Here is an 18,299-nt window from a genome sequence, read left to right on the forward strand (position 1 = left end):
TAGTGTACACAGTTAAAATTTCCAAAATGGTGAGAGGCACAGACACCGAAGCATTGATTTTGTCATTCTGGAATTAAGTTGGTGAGCTGAGTTTTTGTTGACAGAACCGCATGCAAAATGCATGTCAAAACGCACCAATTTGATAGCATGCATTTTTCCTTGAGTTTTTCATGCCCTCATTCATTTCAGTGGGTGACAAAAAAGCAAGAAATAATGAACATGCTGCATCCTTTAGGCTACTTTCACACATCCGGTTTGAGCAGTGCGGCTCACTCCGGCTGTGAAACCTATGCAACGGATGCGGCGAAAACACCGCATCCTTTGCATAAGTTTTTACATGGGGCCTGTCCGTTTTTTTCCGGTTGCGGCACGCTACTGAGCATGCGCAGTGGAAGAAACCGCATGCGGTGTCCGGGTGCGTTTTTTTCCGCATCGCGCCGCATCCGGCGTCCATAGGCATGCATTGAAAATGCGCCGCAGCGGCCGGATGAGTTTTTTTTTGCCGGAGCAAAAAACGTTGCAGGCAACGTTCCATCCGGCCGCAGCATCGGCTAAATCTGCCGCGTGCGGCAAAAACCGGACCGAACGCAAGCCCATGCGGCACAATACGGCACTAATGTAAGTCTATGCAAAAAAAACCCGCAACCGGCGGCAAAAAAAAACTGTTGCGGTTTTTCTGCAGTGCCGTATTGTGCCGCAGAGCAAAAACCGGATGTGTGAAAGTAGCCTTAGTCACAAACTTGTCAAAAAACGCTGACAAATAAACTGCAATGTGCGCATAGCAAATCTGACTTCTCAGACTTTGCTGGGAAGTCAGATGTCAGAAAGTTCTGACAACAAAACTGCACCAAAAAAATGCAGCAAAAACGCGACAAAAAAAACGCAGTGCGCATGTAGCCTTAGACCTTGTGCCCATAAGGCTCTTTTTCCATGCTTTCTTGCATACTTTTGCAAGGAAAAATCATCCCAGCAAAGTCTGAGAATCCTGACTTGTGCCCACTTTTTTTCAGCAACGAAAAAAGCAATCAGCATGTCAATTGTTTTTGCTCCCCCCCCAATCTCAATAGATAACAAGCAGCATGAAAAAAAAAAAAAATAAATAAAGCCGCTTTTTTTTGCCAAAACAAGTTGTGCTAAAGAAAAAAAAAAAAAACAAAAAAAAAACACCAAACAAAAAGTAGTGGGCACAAAGCCTAAAGCTGGGTTCACACATAGCGACAGGGACAACGATGTCGCTGTTACGTCACCATTTTCTGTGACGTAACAGCGACCTTGTATGTCGCTGTTATGATGGCAGAAGCGATCATAACGTCGCTACATGTGCAGAGAGCAGGGAGCCGCGCACACTGCTTAGCGCTGGCTCCCTGCTCTCCTAGCTACAGTACACATTGGGTTAATTAACCCGATGTGTACTGCAGCTACATGTGCAGGGAGCAGGAGCTGGCAGCACAGGCAGCGTGAGAGCGGCGGAGGCTGGTAACGAAAGTAAATATCGGGTAACCACCTTGGTTACCCGATGTTTACCCTGGTTACAGCTTACCGCAGCTGCCAGATGCCGGCTCCTGCTCTCACTGCTCGCTTCATTTCGTCGCTCTCTGGCTGTCACACAGCGATCTGTGCGTCACAGCGGGAGAGCAACAATAAAAAAAAAAAAAAAGAACCAGGGCTGTGTGTAACGAGCAGCGATCTCACAGCAGGGGCCAGATCGCTGCTCAGTGTCACACACAGCGAGATCGCTAATGAGGTCACTGCTGCGTCACAAAAACAGTGACTCAGCAGCGATCTCGCTGTGTGTGAAGCACCCCTTACTGTTCTATGATGAAACAAGACAACGATCCAAAGCACATCTAAGGCCACTGTTGCATATCTTAATAACAGGGTGAACGGGATTCAGTGGCTAAAGTATATCTCCTGACCTAAACCACCGGGTATTCTGAAGAGAAGTTGCACTTTTAGAGCCTTAATGGCGAGCAATGCTCATGTCAGGGTGAGCAGCAGAAGTCTTGAAGAACAAATGATACTATAAAATGACTTTCACCTCAATATTCTTTAATTCTAGTTCTCAAGAGCCTCCAAGAGCTCACGTTTTCAGGATTACATTACATTACACAGTATGCAGAATTAGGCAAAAGTATTTGGATCACATGATACTTTTTATACCTGTTGTCCAACTCCCAAGCTGTATAGGCTTGAGAGCCAACTATCAATTAAGTAAATCTGGTGATATGCATCTCTGTAATGAGGAGAGGTGTGGTGTAATGACATCAATACCGTATATAAGGTGTGCTTAATTATTAGGCAGCTTCCTTTCCTTTGGCAAAATGGGTCAGAAGAGAGATTTGACGGGCTCTGAAAAGTCCAAAATTGTGAGATGTCTTGCAGAGGGATGCAGCAGTCTTGAAATTGCCAAACGTTTGAAGCGTGATCACTGAACAATCAAGCGTTTCATGGCGAATAGCCAACAGGGGAGCAAGTAGCTTGTTGGGCGAAAAAGGCGCAAAATAACTGCCCATGAATTGAAGAAAAAGCGTGAAGCTGCCAAGATGCCATTTGCCACCACTTTGGCCATATTTCAGAGCTGCAATGTTACTGGAGTATCAAAAAAGCACAAGGTGTGCCATACTCAGGGATATGGCCAAGGTAAAGAAGGCTGAAAAACGACCACCTTTGAACAAAAAACATAAGATAAAATGTCAAGACTGGGCCAAGCAATATCTTAAGACTGATTTTTCAAAGGTTTTATGGACTGATTAAATGAGTGACTCTTGATGGGCCAAATGGATGGGCCAGAAGCTGGATCAGTAAAGGGCTGAGAGCTCCACTCCGACTCAGATGCCAGCAAGGTGGAAGTGGGGTACTGGTATGCAGGGCTGTGGAGTCTGTAAACCAAACCTTCGACTTAGACTCCTCAATTTTTCTTGCACCGACTCAGACTCCTACATATATTGCTTATAGTTAGGTGAAAAATGTATTGTAGTACATGAACATGTGTATGTGAACATCAGACATTTAATAATTTTAATGATACAATAATCAAGATATTTGGATAGAACAAGGTTTATTGGAATACAACTTTAGAACAAAAACTGTAATAAATTGTAAATATGTAATATACAGTAGATATACAATATATATATATATATTATATATATATATATATATATATATATATATATATATATATATATATATATATATATATATATATATATATATATATATATATATATATATATATATATATATATAAAATATATTAGTTCTAAAGTTGTATTCCAATAAATATATTTTATGTTCTATCTAAATATCTTGATTATTGTATCAAAAATAATTAAAATGTCTGATGTTCACATTGTACTACAATAAATTTTTCACTTAAATATAAGCATTATACTAAATGTTTAGTAAAATATTCAGCACATTCTGCATTGCACTACTGTCCCCAATTATATATTTTAGGAGTTTGAGCATTTTATACCGACTCAGACTCCACCAAAATGAGCTCCGACTCCACAGCCCTGGTGGTATGGGCTGGTATCAAAGAAGAACTTGTGGGACCTTTTCGGGTTGAGGATGGAGTGAAGCTCAACTCCCAGTTTCTGGAAAACAACTTCAAGCAGTGGTACAGGAAAAAGTCGCTATCGTTCAAGAAAAACATGATTTTCATGCAGGACAATGCTCCATCACATGCATTCAACTACTCCACAGCGTGGCTGGCCAGTAAAGGTCTAAAAGATGAAAAAATAATGACATGGCCCAATTGTTAATCTGATCTGAACCCCATAGAGAACCTGTGGTCCCTCAAAATGTAAGATCTACAGGGAGGGAAAACAGTACACCTCTCGGAACAGTGTCTGGGAGGCTGTGGTGGCTGCTCCACGCAATGTTGATCGTAAACAGATCAAGCAACTGACAATCTATGGATGGTACGCTGTTGAGTGTCATCATAAAGAAAGGTAGCTATACTGGTCACTAATTTTTTGGGGTTTTGTTTTTGCATGTCAGAAATGTTTATTAATTTTGTGCAGTTATATTGGTTTACCTGGTAAAAATAAACGAGAGATGGGAATATATTTGGTTTTTATTAAGTTACTTAAAAGGAGTTGTCCGACATTAGCTTACCAAAATATTTTGAGTTTCTGTGCTGTATTGTCATAACACCCCATCATTGTTATTTTTTGTTTTCTAACTTTTGTTCCTCTTGAATTATGACTTTATTCTCTGCAGCTCTTTGTTTACATTCAGCTCCAGCAAACTGACCACTTCCTGTGCCAAACCTCAGTCAAAGCTGGCACCGCCCAGCCTCGGTGTCCAGCCCCGCCCCCCCTCTGCACACACATTCCCTGTCAGTATTCTGCCCCAGCACCTGACCTGTTATCACTAGCAATGGAAATAACAGCACACACACACACTGCTCTGCACCACACACCACATCAGGCTCTGCAACCCTCTCCCCTCTCTCTCCTCCCCCCCCCCCCCCATCGTTTTGTACCGAACCCTACCATTATAGGGAACACATGCAGGCTACATTCACATGACTGTTCCATTTTTGCCGTCCGTGTGCCTTCCTTTTTTTGTGGACTGCAAAACCGGAAGCAGCAAGAAAGATAAATACATGAGTAGATATAGAGACAGACAGACAGACACACGTGGGGTCCCCCCTATCTTTTGTAGCCAGCTAGGGTAAAGCAGACTGCTGCAGCCTGCAGACCACAGCTGGCAATCCAAAACAGGGCACCCCACTCTTAATTAATGTAAAATAAACAAAAACAAGGGGTCCCCCCCAAATTGGATCACCAGCCAAGGTAAAGCTGAAAGCTGTGGTCTGGTATTCTCAGACTAGGGAGGTCCACTGTTATTGGACACTCCCCAGCCTAAAAATAGCAGGCCACAGCCGCCCCAGAATTGGCGCGTCCATTAGATGTGCCAATCCTGGCGCTTCGCCCCAACTCATCCCGTGCCCTGGTGCAGTGGCAGACAAGGTAATATATGGGGTTGATGCCAGATGTGTAATGTCACCTGGCATCAAGCCCTGGGGTTAGTGATGTCAGGCGTCTATCAGATATCTGATATCACGAACCCAGTCAGTAATATAAAAAAAAAAAGTTTTATTTGAAAAAAAACTCCAAAACATTCCCTCTTTCACCAATTTATTGAAAAGAAAAACAAATCCGGTTCCGGAGTAATCCAATAAGGGGGTCCCACGACAATCCATACCATAGTCAATGTCCCAGTCAATGAAGAACAGAATGTTCCCCATTGGCTGGGAGTGTAATGCAGTGACCGGAGCGAACATCAATAGGTCAGCCCAGGTCACTGCAGGGGATGACTAGCGATGCTGTCAGGAGGTTAGATGAGATCATTACCTGCTGTGACGATCTAACTAACATTGTCCTGGATTTTCATTGGAATTCAGCAGCACAGAGAATCTGCTGCCCTTGGTAACACTAAGCTCCCTTCCTGTTGATTGCTTGTTTAGTCTGAAGGTGGGGAGACAGAAGGTGACACCAATTGGACAGTGTGGATCTGTCCCCATGACTAGTCAGTCAGTGCTCCCAGCTCCTTGGTCCAAGTAGGTTTTGGCCAACATGCCAGAGTATTTCAGAACACCCGCTGTTTGTGCATTCTCAGGTGGTTTGCTATTTAAATCTGCTAAAGGGAAATTGTCATCACTACAGCTATAATATTCAGTACAGTGATACTGTGTAGGGCCCTGACTAATAGAATGCCTCATCAACTAAATGCTTCAGGTGTTTTGGGAGTGGTTGTCACAGTGAGGAAAACCAGAAATACTAGACACAGTAAACTGATACATGCAAGTATATTCAGGATCTAGGTTTTGCCATGACCACAAACTGTAAATTTTTAGCTTAATTGGATTTTCTCAAAACAAAATGTTATTCTTGGGTACACAACTCTTACAAAACACTATTGAATTTGTGGTTTGTGAAGATTTGGACTGTCAGAAATCTAACTGACCAAGGCTGTGTAAAATATGTATATAGTGCAACTGCAGTAATATACTCACCGATCACAGTCTTCCCAGGTTTTTGTTGTTGTGGTCTGTTATGAAGGGGGACCACACGATTTCTATTCTGGCTTGTTAGATCTGTTTGTGCGTGGATGTCTCTTTTACAAGTCTAAGGACACTCGTTCTACCACTATAAAGAATTACCTTTTAAAAGCAGCTTTTAGATCACAGACTGTTGTGTGATTTGTGAATATATTACCTTACCTGTACTATATACAAAATTTTCACAGGTTTAATAAAAGGTTTGCGAGTGCTTTGTTAAAATAAAAGCCATGCGTCACAATCTGCAATGCACATTACCACCACTGGAGATTGCCAATGTTCACCTAATGCATCACACACATTTGACATCTGATGTTAATCAGTACACAGTGGTCACAGGTTTTCTGCCGTAGCCAATTGGGTTTCCCTGGTCACTTGCCTGCCCCTACCAGTAGAGGAAGCATGAGACCATGGGGACCTAGGCAGCAATAAGAACAGGGCATGAGCAAAGCTATATGCTACAGCCAAAATCTGATTGGGTCACAACCACTGCACCCAGAAAACTAATACATAGTTGGAATCAGGCTCTCTGCCTACATCATACTGCTCTCAGATGAAGTAGCAAAAACCTGATGACCGATCCCCTTGAAAACAGGCTTTAGTGAGGACTTTCATTAGAAGTTGGTTTTCTCTGTGGCATGGGTTTGGTTGATTTTTTAAAAAAAAACAAAAAACAAAACACAATTACTTACTTTGGGAGGTTTGAAGGGGTAGTCTGTAGGAAAATGGATCGTCAAGAAAAAAACACCACCTTGATATGGACTGTCATTCTGCAACAAGGAGAGATGATTAAACAATTATGTCAAGAGTAAGTATTTTGGAAAGTAAATGCGGCTGGAATACAAAGTCTCAGGATATTCCTAAAGACTGAATGTACAAGGACACTGGTCATTTCAACTATTGGGTTAAAGTATGCATTGTTCCTACCATAAACTGCTTTGTGATATCAGCCATTATACAGCGGAGAATGCAAACTGCATGCATTATTAAATAGAGCTGTGCGTACTTTGCCTCACTGCAGTAAACTGAACTGTCAGGGGACAAGTCTGTGTACAGATTGCAGATATGCACACAGACCCCTTTCCCAAATACACAAGTGGAGCATTGTACAGAGCTGTGCAAGATCTCCATTGTAGTTGCTAACAACATGTTCCACCTGGCACCAGCTCAGAAAGCTCACAGGTCACTCCTGCCAGCGATTCAACTGATCCACACCAACCAAGAGGCTTCTCTTCGCACCACTCTGTGCCGGCACAGGTCAATAACTACCTGCCTGTTTCTTAGTTTATTTTTTTTCATTGCTTAACTAACAAATGGTCCAGGATAAGCAGTTTAAACACAATAAGTTTCAGACTGGGGCTAACTGCAAAACATGGAGAATAAAGTGTGCCAATACACCGCGACACTGGACACAAGAATCACCAACGTAGCTGTGTTGTAACTCTCAGCCGCCACAAACATCTAATCCTGTTAATCCAATTTCTTTTTATGTGGCCAATTATGAAAAAAAAAAAAAAAAAAAGGCACAAGCCCACAGGTTGCAGACAAGCCAAAACATTTTTTGTTGAGTGACTTGTCAGACTTGAGGCCTTCTATAAATTATTTAAATGGGAGATCCTTACACCAGCTCCCGAAAGATAATATTTGGCATGCACTTGCCAAGAATATGGTGACTGAAGAGTTTAATGCAAAACTACTGCCATACACACACTGGCGTGTGAATGACGCCTAATGCCAAGCCTTCACAGAGAACGTGTGCTCTACAATCTTATAGATTGTATGTGGTCAGTGTCTGGGGTACACAGAATAATTTCTAGAAAACTGCAGGTAACTACATATCTTCTGATAGTTCTACGCAGATAAACGTGAACCCAATTTTAGCTTTGGTAATATTAAAAACAAGTAACTGCATTTTTAATTTTTATTTGATCCTAGTACATAAAAATAAGTAACTTTGTAATGAGAGAAATGTGCTCTCCTGGATTGATTTTTTTACTCTGAATTCATGGACAACTCTTCAGTGAAAAGTGATCTTTCCATTACAGAGTGGAGACGACCGTGCATCTGGAGGGAGGAGGCTGGAGCTAGTGGCACAGACATCCTGCTGCCATTTCTCCTTCCTGAAAAAACAAATTACTGCGTCCCATAGAACTTTAGAAGCACAAAGTGTTAAATCCTGAAGTCAGTACTCACTGAAGAGATTTTACCTGTGAATGGAGAATCAATCCAAGGAAATAAAGGGGATGTTTCTAATTATAAGTTTCCTATTTTCAGATGAGCCATTATTTTTTTCTTTATTATAAAATCATTTAAACCTGTTAGGCCACGTTCACACATTCAGTATTTTACCTCCGTATTTGTAAACCAAATCCAGGAATGAGTGATACAGAAATGCTGCCCGTGTTTCCATGATACTTCTGATTGTTGCTCCACTCCTGATATTGGCAAATATGCATGTAAAAATACTGAGCAAATACTGGATGTGTGACCATGGCCTTACTCTGGAGTTATGTCTCCTTTCTTGGCACATGAACAGTTTACATGAAAAGTGGACAAACAAGACGCATAGAGGTTAATGGGCTTCATACTTACAGGACCCATAATTGTTGCTTGCCAATGAAACACTAGAAGAGATTGAAAAATTGTTTAAGCATCGGCACACTTTCAGAGTTACACCTACGCTCATTCTTAAAGAACCTAAGTTGCCTTCTAAGATGACTGATTTTTTTCTGTGGCCTTCGCTGTATGCGAGGTGGATTGGAGCATTCACTGTACAACAGACATGAAATCGCAAGTCTATACAGTTAGCAAACCAAACTCATGGGAAATTGTTAAACAGCTTTTTTTACGCCATCCAAAACTTCAGTTCATAAGATGTTTGAGCAGACATTATTGGCTCTATTTTGGGGTAGATAACGCATTCCTCTAATGGCCTGTGATGGCACAACAGATTGTAATGCTGAAGTGCAGTGCATTTTAAAATTAGCGATCCCTATAAAATTAAATCTGTGACTGTGCCTGACTCATACCAATATATGCCAGGAATGTGCGGTGTCAGTAGGCACCAGCTAACACGTGATTATCACTAGTGTGCAGCTACAGATGACAATATGGAAACACTACACAATCACTTAAACATGGCTGCTATTTACCCCAGCATCTAAAATGAGGGGTGGGGGAGCAATATTATTCATCAGTAATGTCTGGACACTCACAGATGTGTGAATTTGGCTTCAATGGGTGGGTGTCAGCCATAGACTATCGCGCACGGTGCGTTTTTGCACGTTTTTTCGGGTGCGTTTTTGATCTAAAAACTGCATGACTTAGCTTCCCCAGCAAAGTGTATGAGTTTTCATTTTTGCTGTCCATACAGTGCAGTTTTGTTTAGGTGCATTTTTGTGGTGACCACAAAAAAAATGCAACATGTCACTTTCTGCGTTTTTGCCAGCGTTTCACCCACTGAGTAAATTGAAAAAAAAAAAAAAGACTCAGTAAAGTCGCGTAAAACAAAACAAACATGCTTTTTTGGATGCATTTTTACCGCGGGTGCATTTGTGCAGTTTTTTTTGTGGCCAAAAGCACGGCATCTTTGTAATCATAAAAAAGGCAACGTGCGCGAATAGCCTTAAGCCAGCACTTGCAGTTTACTTAGCAGGTGCAGCTTTTGTGAGCGTGCTTCATACACCCTTCCTGCAAAAGTCACCATTTAAATCTCTTTGGGAAATTTATTTGTATTGGCAATTTTGTGGAGACACTTCTAAGTTATCTTCAGCCAGTAATGGGTAAAATGTGCACAAACATGAAAGTAACATGAAGGAATTATCCTCTAACGCCCAATCTATTCAGTAATGCTTACTGTCATCTCCAACTGGACCTGCAGAACATTGTGCTGGAGGATCACGGGCCAAATCATTCAGTTCCTGTGAAGATAAAAATAGGCAAGATCTAGCCAAAAACTGAAAGTTAGAGTAAAAAATAAAAAAAAATAAAAATATATATAAATGAAAAACTTTCAAAAAACTCCCAAAACAGGCTGGATAAAATTGTGGCAAGCCTCAACTTAATACTTGTTGCAATTTCCCCAAGCTCGCTAATACCTCATATGTGGTCGAAAGCTACATGAGGCATAGTGCAAATCTCAGAAGGGAGTTTGCACCATATTGGAGTCCAGGTTTTTCTGGAACTCATGTAAAGTTTTTGCCATCATCCTTTAGGTGCTAGAAAAGCAGAGCCGCCCCCCATAAGTGACCCCATTTTACAAAGTACACAATGACTTTAAGGGTGCAGTGAGCATGTTAACACCACATGTGCCTCAAAATTTTATACCATTGCATGGGGGGGAAAAAAAATTCCATTTTTAATTCCCAAGATGTAGTTTTAGCCCCAAGTTTTTGGTTATTTATAAGAACTATTATGGTTAAAAGGGAGGAGTCACTTTTAATTTTTTTATTAGGAATTATGGAATCAATGTTTAATACAAAATTAAAATTGATTAGTTTTTAATTCTATTTCTACTGAAACACTGGGGCTGCCATCTGTGTAACAGTTACCTCAAATATGGCAGCTCCCTGTGCATTGGATCTGATAGACTGGCTCCTACGCTATACCTAACACAGAGCTCCCTGCTGTGAGCTGATCACCCGGCTGCAGGGAGCGATCAGCTGATCACCCGGCGGCCGGCTGCAGGGAGCGATCAGCTGATCACCCGGCGGCCGGCTGCAGGGAGCGATCAGCTGATCACCCGGCGGCCGGCTGCAGGGAGCGATCAGCTGATCACCCGGCGGCCGGCTGCAGGGAGCGATCAGCTGATCACCCGGCGGCCGGCTGCAGGGAGCGATCAGCTGATCACCCGGCGGCCGGCTGCAGGGAGCGATCAGCTGATCACCCGGCGGCCGGCTGCAGGGAGCGATCAGCTGATCACCCGGCGGCCGGCTGCAGGGAGCGATCAGCTGATCGTTCACAATAGTCTGCCGCCGGTAAAACTGTATATAAAAAAAAAAAAATCAAAACGGGTTCCATTGTTTTGCAGCATCCGTTGCGCCACTATATGCAACACATCCGTTGCATCAGTCACACAACACAGTGCAACGGATACCATTCAACGCAAGTGTGAAACTAGCCTAAGCCTCATGGAGAGACTTGGAGCATAGATTACCAGAATAGTTTGCAATCTCCATATATTACTGTGAACAGTGAAGCAAGTTGATTACATGAACTCTAAAAAGACAGAGTATGCTCTCTACCTTTTATAAGCCTTTTTTAAAAAAAAAAAAAAAAAAGGGAACCTGTCAGATTTTTCCCTATTAAAACTAACCCCTTAACGACCGCCGATACGCCTTTTAACGGCGACAAATTAGGGTACTTCTTCTGATCCGCAGCTTTTTAACTAAAGCCCCCCAGAGTCAGAAAATTTCCGGGGTCTCAGCTGCCGGGGGTAGCCGAGACCCCGGAGATTACGGTTCGGGCCGTTTTTTTTCATTTAAAAAGGTACGGTGATCGCCGTTATTAACCGAATAACGGCAAGCATGTACCAGCAAAATGAAATGCCGGTTTTTAATGGTTTCTCTCACATTTGACGTGTTCTAAAGAGTCAAATGTGAGAACGGTGCTTGTCTCCGGTCCCTCTCGGTCCCCCCCCCCCCCCCCCCCGGTACCTGGGTCTCGTTACCGAGTTCCCACGGCATTCCCCCAGCCCCCCTCCTTCTCATGTCCGTGTAAAATGGCGGGCGCATGCGCAGTTCGACCGCTGAAGTCTGCCTCCTTCCACCTAGCAACGTCAGGAATTAATTTCATTGGTTCCTGACATTTGATCAGTGTTAGACCCTATCACAGTGATCAAATACCCAAAATATTTTGGAAATGGCAGCATTTGGGTCTGCCTCCCACTTCTCTCCCTTGTAGTTGATCTGGGAGAGAAGAGAGAGAGAGACTACATTTGCTGCTGTTTGTCAGAAAAAAACCCCACCAATTTATATTATAAATCACTCATCCTCATCTCCAATATCCTCACCCAAAATATCCCCCCCCCCAAATATCCTCATCACCTCCGTCAGAATCCCCCTTTAGTTAGAATTTTTTATTTTAGATTTTTTTTTTCTAGGGTCAGGATCAGGGTCAGGGTCAGGATCAGGGTTAAAAAAAAAAATCTATTTTTCAAAAAAAAAAAAAAAAAAAAAAAAAAATTGTATTTTTTTTTCCTTTTTTTTGCTAGGCAGTGAAAAATACCGTAATGGCGCGGAGAACATTTACCGCCGAGCAGGCATACATGCTTCTTGCCTCCGGCAGTTCAGGCTCGGATACAGAGTCTGCCTCTGAAATCGAGCGATTTTCGGATGGTGACGACTCTGCTTCCTCCTCGGGATCAGACAGCCCGATGGTAGCGGAGTCGGTCGTCACTGCTGAAACGTCAGAGGCCGGTCCAAGTAGTTCCCTTCCCCGACCACTATGGTATCCTGGTCCGTCCTTCTCCCCTCAAATTCCTCCATTTGTAGCAACCCCCGGTATAAATGTAAATGTCACAAATTTTACCCCATTAGATTTTTTCCAAATTTATGTTACCCCAGAAGTCCTCCAATTATTTGTCCACCAAACCAATTTATATGCCCGTCAACATATATCCCAAAATCCTACCTCCATCCATTCCCGCTCCTGGATCCCCACAAATGTCCCCGAACTAAAAAAATTTTTTGGGCATTACTTTTAACATGAGGTTAGTGAAAAAAACCTACACTCCGCTCGTACTGGGCAACAAAAACAGTGCACAGCACCCCTGTGTTTGCAGCCATCATGACCCGATCCCGATATGAGACCCTTTTGCGATTCCTGCATTTTAACGATAATTCCCAAGCCCCCCAAAGAAATGACCCAAACTATGACCGACTTTATAAATTGAGACCCCTAATATCCCTTCTAAAAACTACCTTCCTAAATTCGTATACCCCTGACAAAAATGTTTCTATAGACGAGTCCCTTATGAGCTACAAGGGCCGTCTGTCTTTCCGCCAATTTATCCCCTCCAAGCGTGCCAAATATGGTATAAAATTATACAAAATGTGCGAAAGCACAACCGGTTACACGTGTACCTTTCTCATTTACGAGGGGAGGGATCGCCAAATAAACGCCCCCAAACTGCCCCCAGGCAATTGGCATCCCAGGCAAAATTGTTTGGGAGCTAATGACCCCCTTCCTTGAGAAAGGCTATCACGTGTATACCGATAATTACTACACCAGTGTCCCCCTTTCTAAATCCCTCCTCGCTGCAAACACAGGGGCCTGTGGAACAATCAGAAAAAACAGAGTTGGTCTACCGTCACAGTTGGTGTCTAAACGTGTGGAGAAGGGTGCGTCCTCCTCAATGGCAAGTGACCATCTTCTTGCCATAAAATGGAGACCGCAAGGACGTTTTCATGCTCACCACATTGCATGCGGACACCACTGTGACGGTAAGGGACAGGGGCGCCACCAGGGACAAACAGAAGCCGCTCTGTGTCGCAGACTACAATAAGTTCATGGGAGGTGTAGATCTGTCTGACCAGGTGCTTCAGCCTTATCTAGTGAAGCAGAAAACCAGGACCTGGTATAAAAAGGTAGCAATCTATCTCCTACAGGTTGCTACCTATAATAGCTTCATCCTCTATAAAAAAAAAATCTCAAGGACCGCTCTCTTTCCTCCAATACCAGGAGAAAATTATTGAGAGCCTCCTCTGACTCGGAGGCACAGGAGGAAGCCTTCGAGTCAGAGGATGTCCGGAGACTGTCCGAGCGTCATTTCATTCGCCCCATCCCTTCCACTCCCACCCAAAGGTATCCCCAAAAAAGATGCAGTGTTTGTAGAAAGCACGGCACAAGGAGCGATTCCCGGTACTACTGCCCCATGTGCCCCTCCCAACCAGGCCTTTGCATCTCCCCCTGTTTTGAAACCTACCACACATCCCACAATTATTAATTGTCATAAATAAATTACAGCAAACTGTGTGGTAGCAGCTTTTTTTTAATTTTGCAAATACTTTACTTTTATATTTCTGTTTAGTGGGCCCCAGTAATTTTTTCTTCTTGGACTAGTAAGAGAAAATTTTCAGCAGTAAAACACATTTTACCCCATTTCACAAATAATTCCAGGACTTTATCATCACATACCAAACAATTATTCCGACAAAACCCAGTCCACATGCCCACGTCTTTGGACTCCAGAGTGTGGGCCCCACTAATGTTCTTGAAAAGTCTCATCATTTGACAACTTTCCAGGACTTCATTACTCAAACATTTTTTTTTACCAATTATTTTAGTTTTACTCATATATTACCACTAGGTCTTGCTACACAAAATGTTTCTTTGCATTTATCTTGGTATTATGGGCATGATCATTTTATTGGAGGATCCCCTAACAATGATGCTGTGCCATAGGCTAAGTTCACATTTCCGTTGATTTGTATCAGTCACATGCGTCGCTTGACGCATGTGACTGATGCGCTGTTCAACGCTGTACAACGGATGACAAAGAACAGAATTCTTTGTCGGATTCCGTTGTGTGCGGGGGGCGGAGTTCGGGGGGGAGGGGAGGAGCCGAGCGGGGCCGTGGCACTGAGGACGTCAGTGCCGCAGTGACTGCAGGACAGGTGAGTGTGTGTGTGTGTGTGTGAGTGTGTGAGTGTGTGTGTGTATACACATGCTGAATGCGGGAGGGGGCGGAGCCGAGCGGGGGGCGGGGCCAGGCGCTGAGGATGTCAGTGGAAGTGCTGCGGTCTGCATGGCTGGGGACAGGTGAGTATCTGTGAGTGAGTGAGTGTGTGTATGTGCATGTATGTATGTATGTGTGTATGTATGTGTGTGCACATGCAAAGTGCGGGAGGGGGCGGAGCCGAGCAGGGGGCGGGGCCAGGCGCTGAGGATGTCAGTGGAAGTGCTGCGGTCTGCATGGCTGGGGACAGGTGAGTGTATCTGTGAGTGAGTGTGTGTATGTGCATGTATGTATGTATGTATGTGTGTGCACATGCAAAGTGCGGGAGGGGGCGGAGCCGAGCGGGGGGCGGGGCCAGACGCTGAGGATGTCAGTAGAAGTGCTGCGGTCTGCATGGCTGGGGACAGGTGAGTGTATGTGTGAGTGAGTGTGTGTATGTGCATGTATGTATGTATGTGCATGTATGTATGTATGTGTGTGCACATGCAAAGTGCGGGAGGGGGCGGAGCCGAGCGGGGGGCGGGGCCAGGCGCTGAGGATGTCAGTAGAAGTGCTGCGGTCTGCATGGCTGGGGACAGGTGAGTGTATCTGTGAGTGAGTGTGTATGTGCATGTATGTATGTATGTATGTGTGTGTGCACATGCAAAAAGGGGGAGGGGGCGGAGCCGAGCGGGGGGCGGGGCCAGGCGCTGAGGATGTCAGTAGAAGTGCTGCGGTCTGCATGGCTGGGGACAGGTGAGTGTATCTGTGAGTGAGTGTGTGTATGTGCATGTATGTATGTATGTATGTGTGTGTGTGCACATGCAAAAAGGGGGAGGGGGCGGAGCCGAGCGGGGGGCGGGGCCAGGCGCTGAGGATGTCAGTAGAAGTGCTGCGGTCTGCATGGCTGGGGACAGGTGAGTGTATGTGTGAGTGTGTGTATGTGCATGTATGTATGTATGTGCATGTATGTATGTATGTGTGTGCACATGCAAAGTGCGGGAGGGGGCGGAGCCGAGCAGGGGGCGGGGCCAGACGAGGGTGTCAGTGGCAGTGCTTGTCTGCATGGCTGGGGACAGGTGTGTGTGTGTGTGTGTGTGTGTACATACATACATGTGCGGAGTGCGGGAGGGGGCGGGGCCGAGCGGGAAGTGTCGGCCTCCCTGCACACGTAACCAGCCTAAATATCGGGTAACAGCAAAGCACCCGATGTTTACCTTGGTTACCCGATATTTACCTTGGTTACGGGCCTACACCGCTTAGCGCTGGCTCCTTGCACCGTAACCAGGGTAAATATCGGGTAACCAACCAAAGCTGGTGACGTGTGCAGGGAGCCAGAGAGCATGCGCAGTGAAATCCGACGGATCTCGCTGCTCAAAAAACGTTACATGCTGCGTTCCTCCCGCCCGGCGGTCAGTCGTTCCACGACTGATCAGTCGGGCGGAGGGTGCAACGCAGCATCATCAGTCACAATCCGCTGCTCATACAAGTCTATGGGAGCAGCGGAATCCGCTAAACGGATTCCGCTGTTTACAAGAGCAGCGGATTGTGACTGATACATTTTAGCGGAAATGTGAACTTAGCCTTATTCATACACTATGGGCTTTACTGCAGGGTTCCTGCCGAACCACCTGCATCGAACAATACTTTCAAAATTCTGTAACGGATTGGTCGTTTTGTGCACATAGCGGTTCCTACCTTGGCGGGCAGGAGCCTGTTATGGTGTACCATGTCGCTTGGCACATTTGTCCCTCATATAGGGATTGATGGAGCTAAGAAGACATTGTACGACCAGTTATTTGGAAGATAAAGCTGTCCTTCCGGCCCTGCTGGTGTTCTGTCATCTTTGGCACACTCAGGTTTGCCACATAGTGGCTGCCTACTCCTCCACATTTGAACATTTTGCCCTGCCGTCCAATAAAGTTTATTCTTTCTTCTACAACTGTTTTGTTAGCAAGACCAAGTCCAGTAAATGTGTTTTTAGGGGCATGCCGCCCTTTGTGAGTAATAATTCCTGGAAGGATTTTCTTGTTTGGTAGCACAATGTCTCTGTAAGCATTGAATAGGTTCTGGGATTCCATCAGTTTTACCCTGACTGAAGACCAAATGGTGCACCATCTATAATAGGCATCAGCTGCATAAAAAATGGTGGCAAACTACTCCCTACCTCTGTAAAGAAATACATTACAGGGTATAACTTACGAAGACATTTATGGGGTTTGTCTGTTCTTGAAACCCAAAAGCTCTGCAAATTTGAGAATATATTCCAAATTCAGCCAAATTTCCTTTCCCAAATTCAAATATTGCTCCTTTCGTTCCAAGCTCTACCATTTGCCCGTACAGAGGTTTCTCGCCACATGTGGGGTATCGGCGCGCTCATAAGAAAGTGGGTAACAAAGTGTGAGCTCCAATTTTTGGTGCTACCTTTTTAAAAAAAGTCAGAAAATTAGTGCTAAAGCAACATTTTTAGGTAAAATGTTAATTTTTTTTTTTTTCATTCTACATTACTTTAGATCCTGCGAGGCACCTGAAGGGTTAATAAACTTCTTTGATGTGGTTTTGAGCACCTTGAGGGGTGCAGATTTTAGAATGGTGTCACTTTTGGGTATTTTCTGTCACCTAGGACTCAACGTCACTTCAAATGTGAGGTGGTCCCTAAAAAAAAAAAAATGGTTTTGTAAATTTTCTTGAAAAAATGGGAAATTGCTGATGAACTTTGACCCCTTATAACTTCCTAACCCCAAAAAATTTTGTTTCAAAAATTGTGATGTAAAGTAGACATGTGGGAAATGTAGTTTATTAACTATTTTGTGTGACATAATTTTTATGCCCATAAACCAGTTAAGTTTGAAAATTGCAAAATTTTAAAAGTGTCAAATTTCATATTTTTTCACAAAAAAAAATAAAAATATCATCCTAAATTTACCTCTTACATGAAGCCCAATATGTCACGAAGAAACAATCTCAGAATCACTGGAATCCATTGAAGCGTTCCAGAGTTAGCCTTATAAAGGGACACTGGTCAAAATTACAAAAAATAGCCTGGGCATTAAGTACAAAACTGGCTTCGTCCTTAAGGGGCTAAAAGAACCACCTTTTGCAGCTCCTGGGCTGCATTCTATGAAGGTGCACCTTGGCCCTTGAATATCTTCTGTGTCATAATTTTTACATTGTCCTAAGGGGACAGAGACCCCTGAAACGCGTAGACTTTGTTAATGTTCCCAAATAAATGACTGAATAATTCTTTGGATTGAATGGTGACAAGCGCGGCGATGATCCAATTTCCTATAGAAGTCTGTTTCCATTTTACGGGTCCGCAGCGGTCTCCTCCAGCATATATGCGTCAATAGGTGTTGTGACTTCTCAACATCTATAGGTGAGTGCACCCTATTAATCCTCACTGTTTTTATCAGTTAAGACCTCATGCGCCTGTTCTTTCCGCCACAGTCACTGAATTTCTGAACACAGGTAATTAACATACTTAACGCCCAGGTTTTATAAAGTTATTTGGGGTCTGGAAGGAGAGTCCAGGCCAAGGTGCACCTTCATAGAATGCAACCCAGGAGCTGC

The 18,299-nt window shown here is 43.8% G+C and overlaps 1 protein-coding gene across 2 annotated transcripts in view; it reads right to left on the reverse strand.

The window, feature by feature from the left end:
* Positions 1-18,299, reverse strand: part of LOC142311597 (ubiquitin-conjugating enzyme E2 D2) — a 70,924-nt gene that overhangs the window by 19,551 nt on the left and 33,074 nt on the right. For both annotated transcript variants that reach the window (XM_075350158.1, XM_075350166.1), the window contains exons 2-4: positions 9,930-9,993; positions 8,666-8,697; positions 6,766-6,843 (exon numbers count right to left, since the gene is read on the reverse strand). In XM_075350158.1, coding sequence (XP_075206273.1) covers positions 6,766-6,843; positions 8,666-8,697; positions 9,930-9,993 — 174 coding nt within the window. The remainder of the gene's footprint in view (positions 1-6,765; positions 6,844-8,665; positions 8,698-9,929; positions 9,994-18,299) is intronic.

The sequence above is a fragment of the Anomaloglossus baeobatrachus genome, chromosome 1 (assembly GCF_048569485.1).
Source record: "Anomaloglossus baeobatrachus isolate aAnoBae1 chromosome 1, aAnoBae1.hap1, whole genome shotgun sequence".
NCBI classification, from domain to species: domain Eukaryota; kingdom Metazoa; phylum Chordata; class Amphibia; order Anura; family Aromobatidae; genus Anomaloglossus; species Anomaloglossus baeobatrachus.